Source organism: Malaclemys terrapin, chromosome 1 (assembly GCF_027887155.1).
Source record: "Malaclemys terrapin pileata isolate rMalTer1 chromosome 1, rMalTer1.hap1, whole genome shotgun sequence".
NCBI lineage: Eukaryota > Metazoa > Chordata > Testudines > Emydidae > Malaclemys > Malaclemys terrapin.
In genome coordinates this window covers 346,445,296-346,453,101 of record NC_071505.1, presented here as the reverse complement: position 1 = coordinate 346,453,101, position 7,806 = coordinate 346,445,296, and the positions used below count along the sequence as shown (strand labels likewise).

Genomic DNA, 7,806 nt, shown 5'->3' with positions numbered 1-7,806 from the left:
TCAGGCTTCCAGTTATCAGCAATTAGAAAGGTGGCAACCCTATGAGTTATATATGGACAGATTCCCCAATTTGTGATGCTGAAAGAGCACAGTAAAGTCAGGAAAGGGTTTAAAGTCTCTTTGACTGGCCAGTCAGTGATTGAGGGATGAGGGCCCAGCACCATGTCACCAGCCAGCTCTGCATAGAGCTCAGTCTGAGAGCCAGAGCACCAGGAGAAAACTTTAGGTCCCTTTATGAGTAAAGAGCTGGAGCAGCCTATCCCGGATCTGTTGGGTCTTCGCCCCATAGATGATGGGGTTTAGCATGGGGGGCACCAGGAGGTACATGTTTGCCATGAGAACGCGCAAATGCAGGGCTACATTCTGCCCAACCCGTTGTGTGAGGGTGGCGAAGAGATGTGGGATGTAAAAGGCTAAGATGACACAGAGGTGGGAGCCACAGGTCCCAAAAGTCTTGAGCCGGGCGTCGTTTGTGGGGAGGCTGAAGATGGCCCTGAGGATCTGTGTATAGGACACGGCGATAAAAAACATATCCATACCGATCACCAGGAATGCCACAGAGAGGCTGTAATAACTACTGAGGCTGATGTCAGCGCAGGCCAGCTTCACCACAGCTATGTGCTCACAGTACGTGTTTGGAATGATGTTGGTTCTGCAATATGGCCACCTCCTCGCCAGGAAAGGATAGGGCAGTACAAGCATGACACCCCGCAGCACCACGGTCAGGCCAATTTTGGCAACCACGGGGTTTGTCAGGATGGTGGAATGTCTCAGGGGATCACAGATGGCTACGTAGCGATCAAAAGCCATGGCCACAAGGATCCCAGACTCTATCGCAAAGAAGCTGAGAATGAAGTACATCTGGGTGAGACAGGCACTGAAATTGATCTCCCTGGAATAGAACCAGAAGATGCTCAGCATTTTGGGCAGGATGGATGTAGACAGGACCAGGTCGGTGACGGCCAGCATGCAGAGGAAATAGTACATGGGCTCATGGAGGCTCGGCTCCCTCTTCACGATGAACAGGATGGTGAAGTTCCCCAAGATGGCTGTGGCGTACATGGTGCAGAAGGGGATGGAGATCCAGACATGGGCTGCCTCCAGGCCAGGAATGCCCAGCAGGATGAAGGTGGTGGGGTTTGTGAAGTCGGTTGAGTTGGAATCTGACATGAAGTAGAAGAGAAGGTGTCCAAAACTGAGGCAGAATGATGTTTCCTGCATGTACCTTATGTTCCCCTGACTTCCTGTATGTGCCCAGGGTCTAGGATGATGTCGCAGGACAAATACCTGGATGGAGAGAAAATGTTAATATGAAACACTTCATGCACTACTGGAGGCTGGTCTCATGGATGAAACAGATTGGTCGCTCTTCACACACTGAAAAATGACATTTTCATTATTCAGATGAATGAATTAAGAACACGTGACCCTCCTAATGCCAATTCCATATTTTTTGGTGTTCCCTGTGTCAATAATTCCTACACGTCATGGTGTGGGAAATCTTAGGAGGCACCAACAAGAAAGACGAGTGTATACTGATTATCTCTTATTGTTCTCTAGGCCTTGTCTACACTACCAAGTTTTTTCGCCAAAAGGCAAGATTTGGTCATGAACTAGTGGAGGTGTAAAGATTACACAGCTACTTTCGATGATGGAACTACTCAGTTTCACTGACGTAATAAAGGCACCTTGATGAGAGTTGTAAGGCTTTTTACGCAAAATTTTTGTCGCCGAAGTGCCAGTGTAGACACCATGCTTGATTTTATCACTATAATTGGCCCATTGCTTTTCTCCCACACCTAAGGTCCCCTACCCATGGGAACACTCACCATGCTTCCAGTGTTTGCTCTCATGTTTGCTTCTCAAGGTTCAGCTGGAAAGTGACTGGTGTGTTACCAGCAGTGTATTTTAACATAGTTTTTCAATGCTGTACGTCTAGTTAACAATAATGCTTCTCTTTATTGCTTCTTGTGCTTCTCCAGATATGTCCTTGAAAGGAGACACCCCGTCCACTCCAGCGGAGCGTCTCTGCCAGATAAGAAAGTGCCCAAGATGAAGCAAGGAAGATATGTTCTGGGAGGTGCTGCAGTACTCTGCTGCAGACAAGACGGAATGCAGGCAGTGGAGGGAAAGCGACAAACAGGAAAGAAAAGAAAATGAGGCATACACTAGGGATGCAATGGAGATGCTGATAAACGTATTGGAGCAGCAAACCAACATGCTGCAGTCCCTCTTGATACTCCAGACTGAGCAGATGGGTTCCCGCTGTGGGGAAATAGAGCAGGGGGGCCTTCTTTTTAATAGCCAGAGCTGTGAATCTGAAGGCCCTAAAATAAACCCTCCAACAGAGATTTGTTATGCTGACTGCCCTTAAACAGAAAGGAGTACAGGCTAGGGCCCAGGCCAGGGCCTGAACTTGACTAAACTGCACAGTTTTCTGCCAAACTCGGTCAAGGGTCATAACCAGAGGGGCGGGGGGCAAGGAGGGAAAGAATAAATAAATAATTAAATAAAAGGCCCAGCAGCAGCACTAATGAAATATGTTCATGACTAATGAAATATAATAACCACTTGTGTGAAGCAATAGGTAACTTTGGCTAAATGCAATTTCTTAACTCATGCAGCTTCTCCTTTGAGTCATCTGTGACCCACTCCGTGATTCCAGCTATCTTCAAAAATAGCCAATCATAGATCCTCTTTAGGAGTCCCATGGAAACCCCCCACTAATCTTTAACCAAAAGACCCTGGAAAATAACACGTGTCTTGCGAAATGTACCCAAACTGGTGCCAACTACCACCCCTGGGGAAAACCACCAAGCGCCCCTCTACCCAAATAAACACCCACTTCTCAGAAAATTAATGAGGAAGGTACCAGGGGAGAAGGGGGAGGAGGGACTGACCCCAACCCTAATTTCTTAACTCATGACGTATTGTTTGTACTTTGCTTGCGGTTTAATGAAATAAAAAGCCACCTGCGAGCGGTCCTCGGGGTGTCAGTCTTCGGACTGCACCCCAGTGCACTAGTATGTATGTCAATAAACTGGCCTCAGGCTTGAGTCTTTGAACTAAAATCACTGCGTGGGTGTTTTTGACCACGACACCCCCTCCTCTTCAGCACATTCAGAACTCTTTCCCATGTTCTCCCCAAATTCCACCCACACATTCCCTTCTGATTTCTGGGACTCCTCACTTTACCGTTCACTCCACCTCCGCAGACACCTTTTCAAATGAAAACTGGACTTACGTTCAGCTGTGTGCATGCATGGTATTGTGGGTTTTTTGGCAATAAAAGCAGTTATTTGACTATTAATCAGTCTTTATTTGTTTCCGTTGAAGTTATGATAGCAGAAAGCAAAGTAGCAGACAGTTTTATCATTTCCTTACATTGAACCCTGGGTCTGAACAATCACAACTGCTTCCTACCCTACCAAAACTGGACTTCATTATGCATTACAATCCCATGCATAGCAATAAACATTACTCATTCTCATTTTCACAGTGTTGCTGCAAAGCCTCCCTGATTCCAATTGCCCCCCATTGTGCCCTCTGATAGTCTTGATATCTGGCTGCTCAAAATCAGCAGCCACGTGTTCCGTCTCAGCAGTACACCCCTGAGCAAACTTTTCACCCTTTCCTTCACAATTATTATACAACGTGCAACACATGGCTACAACCATGGGAATATTTTCTTCATTGAGATCTAACCTGTCAAAAAGGCATCGCCAGTCCACTTTTAGTCTGCCAAATGCACATTCCACGGTCATCCTGCTCCTACTCAGCCTATTGTTGAAATGCTCCTTACTGCTCTCCAGGTTTCCCATGTACGGCTTCATGAGCCCTGCCATTGAGGGGTACGCCAGGTCTCCCAGGATTATTATGAGCATTTCAAGATCCCCTGTGGGGATCTTCTGGTCTGGAAAGAAAGTCCCTGCTTTCAGCTTTCTGTAAAGGCCGGTGTTCCTAAAGATTCATGCGTCATTCACTTTCCTGGATCATGCTACACTGATGTCAATGAAACGCCCACAGTGATCCACCATGGAGAAGTACCCCTTCCGATTGATATATTTCATCAAAGCCATCCGGTGGCAAAATTGGAATATGCGTGCTATCTATCGGTCCTCCACAGTTGGGGAAACCCATTTCTGCAAAGCCATCCACAATATCATGCACGTTGCCAAGAGTTACGGTCTTGCACAGAAGGGTATGATTAATGGCCCTGCACACTTGCGTTAATGCAGCCCCAATGGTCGACCTCCCAACTCCAAAGTGATTTGCGACCGACCAGTAGCAGCCTGGAGTCGCCAGCTTCCACAATGTGATCGCCATGCGCTTCTCCACTGACAGTGCAGCTCTCATTTGGGTGTCCTTGCGCCGTAGGACTGGGGTGAGCTCAGTACACAATTCCAGGAAGGTGATGTTCCACATCCAAAAGTTCTGCAGCCACAGCCGGTCATCTCAGACCGGCATAACGATGTGATTCCACCACTCAGTGCTAGTTTCTCGAGCCCAAAAGCGACGTTCCACCATGCTCAGCTCTTCTGTGAATTCCAAAAGCAATCTAATGCTGTTGTTATCCATGTCAGACACCACGTCAGGCAACTGTGACTCCCGTTGCCTTCACATCATCACTATTGATTCCACTGCCATTCGTGATGTGCTACTGACAGCTAGCAGAGCAGTGCGGGATCCGTTCCTGCAGATAGAGGTGGTGGACTGAGCAGAAAACAAGGGACATTGAAAAATGCTGCGAACTGGAGATGGAAGCACATGGAATGCTGGGACAGAAAGCAATACATCATGGGACATTGAGCCCGGAGCCATGATGTGCCATGATCCGCTCTGCCTTCCCACAACACCTATCAGCACAAGATGCAGACCTGAACTGTGGGATAGTTACCCACAGTGCATTAGTCTCACTGTTGCTGCAATGGTCCCGCGTGTGGATACGCTATGCCAAAAGAGAAAGACAGTGTGAACGTGCAACTATAGTTTTCTTTAAAGGCTTTTTGGTCATTGAATAAACTTTCAGTGAAAAAAATCTTCCAATGTACACATCGCCTCAATGCAATGAAAGCCAGACTACAGAGCCATGCTGTAGGGAGTCTCCATTCACCTAGTTACTGAAAATCTGAGAGTGGGGGGGAAAAAACCTTTAGCAAGACATGTGCCGGAGGAAACATCCCAACTGGAACACACCTCAGGGAAAAGTCTTGGATGTCACTGATAGCAGCCCCATGGAAACACCTGCTCATTTGCAGTAGTGGCCTCAACAAAGACAATGTTCTGATGCCTAAGGAATGGGATGGAGAATTTCCTGCTCTGGAGATGCGCTCAGTTTTGGTCACTCAGCCTCTATAAAGGATATAGCCGCTAGAAATGGGTTTTCTGAGACAGGCTATGAGAATGGGGGAGGCTCCCATATGCGGACAGACTGAAAAGTCTGGGACTGTTTAGTGTAGAGAAGAGACAAATAAGGGGGCATAGGATAGAGGAGAACAAAATAAAGGAATGGAACTGATTACATTAAAATGAACAAACAGAGAACAGTTGCCAACCAGTAATAGCTTTATACAGATATCCTTCAAAAGGGCTAAGTCCCCAAACCTGAGGCAAATTATCAGCAAAACTGATTGGGAGGAAAAATTTAGACAGAAAAATGGGAATGAAAAATGGGAGTTGTTTAAGAAGAGTTTATTAAAGAGCTAAAAAGCCATGATTCCACAATCAAGGAAGTGGAGAACTTTGGTTAAAAACCCAGTTCAGTAGGAAAGTGAATGCCGGAATTAAGGGGGGGAAAGCAACCTATAACAAATGGGAAAAAGGGAAAATAATTGGCAAGCAATACAAATTGGAAGTTATGAAAATTGATATAGGACGTTACAGACATCGGGGGAAATCCATGCTTTGCAGGGCTAAGGAGAACAAAAAGGAGGTTATTAAGTTTATTAAGAACAAAAGAAATCTTAGAAAAGGTAAAGGCTAATACCTAGAGGGAGAAAGGAAACTTGTTAATCTTGCAGAAAAGGTAGATGTGTTCAAGAAATATTTTTGTTCTGCATTTGGAAAGAAGCAGTATGAGGTACTCATATCATATGTGGTAATGAAATCCTTTCCAGTCTATTAGCAGTCAAGGAGCATGTTAACCAGTTTCTAGAGTAGAACCTTAGAATTACAAACACCAGAGTTACGAACTGACCGATCAACCACACATCTCATTCGGAACCGAAGGAGGCAATCAGGAAACAATGGAAAAGCTGATATGGAATATGTTAAAAAAAAAAAAGTCTAGGAGTATAATTAATGCCCGTCAAAAACATTGCTTATGGAAAACAGGTCTTGTCAAATAAAGACTATTTCATCCTTTCGTGAGAGCACACGTTTGGTTGACCAAGGGAACCAAACAGATGAAATAGACTTCAATTTCTGTGAGACATTTGATTTAGTAGGTAAAAACATTCAATTGAAAAAATGAACACTATACAATATCAGTAGATTTTGTTAAATGTTAAATGGACTAAAAGCTGGCTATCTGACAGATCTCAGAAAGCAGTTGTCAATGGGCCATTGTCAGTGAATGGGGGTGTGTCTAGTGGGGTTCTGCAGGGATCAATCCTAGGCCAGATGCTATTCAATATTTTCATCAATGATCTGGAAGCAAATAGAAAATCGTTGCAAATAAAATTTGCGGATGACCCCAAGATTGGCAGAGTGGTTACAATGAGGTGGCCAGGGCAGGCATAACGATTGATCTGGACCATATGTTGAGTTGGGCCCATCCAAACAAAATGTTTTAATACAGTCAAATGTAAAGTGGTCCGCACAGAACAGGGAATGCAGGCCCCACCCCCGGCTAGGGAACTGTATTACGGAACGCAAGGACCCTGAAAAGGATTTAGGGGTCATTGTGGACAACTAACTCATCGTAAACTCCCAGTGTGATGCTGTGGCCAAAAGGGCTAATGCGATCCTTGGATGCATAATCAGGGGAGTAGTGCATTGGAGCAGGGGAAGGATTTTACTTCTGCACATGGCATTGATGAAACCGACTGCATCAATTCTGGTGTTCAGACATTTCAAAAAGGATGTTGAAAAATTGGAGAGGGTGCAGAAAATAACCCACAAAAATGATTGGAGACTGGAGAAGATGCCTGACACAGAGAGAGATTTAAAGAGCTTCATCTATTTATCTCATCAAAAAGACAATCAAGCAGAGACTTCCATGGGGAGAAAACCATTGGTGCTAATGGGCTCTGTAATCTAGTTTAGAAAGGCAGAGGAAGACCCAATGGCTGGAAGCTGAAGCCAGACAAATTCAATCAGGTATAAGGGCCAAATGATTAGCACTGAGGGTGATTAACCGGTGTGAAAAGCTGAAAAGGGAAGTGGTGGATTCTCCAACTCCCCATGTCTGTAGATCCAGACTGGATGCTTTTCTGGAAGATCTGCTTGAGGGCTTGTCTACACTTAAAACACTACAGCGGCGCTGCAAAGCGCTTAAGTGTTGACACTACTTACAGAGACGGCAGGGGTTCTCCCATCAGCGTAGGTAATTCACCTCCCCGAGAGGTGGTAGCAAGGTCCATAGAAGAATTGTTCCATCGACCTCATGCTGTTTACAATGGGGTTAGGTTGATAGAGCAACAGCTCTCAGGGGTGTGGATTCTCTTGCTGTTGGAAAAAAAGGAAATGCAATTTTGGGTTGCATTAACAGAGGCATAGCGCGCAAGTCATGGTAGGTGATAGTACCGCTCTACTCAGCGCTGGTTAGGTCTCAGCTGGAGAGCTGTGTGCAATATTGGTCAGCGC

At 45.6% G+C, this 7,806-nt stretch overlaps 1 protein-coding gene across 1 annotated transcript; it reads right to left on the bottom strand.

Moving 5' to 3' along the window:
* Nucleotides 1–222: 222 nt before the first annotated feature.
* On the bottom strand, nt 223–1,221 carry LOC128832051 (olfactory receptor 52R1-like). The gene has a single exon (XM_054019095.1). The coding sequence runs from the start codon at nt 1,219–1,221 to the stop codon at nt 223–225; it is 999 nt and encodes a 332-aa protein (XP_053875070.1).
* Between the last annotated feature and the right edge of the window lie 6,585 nt (nt 1,222–7,806).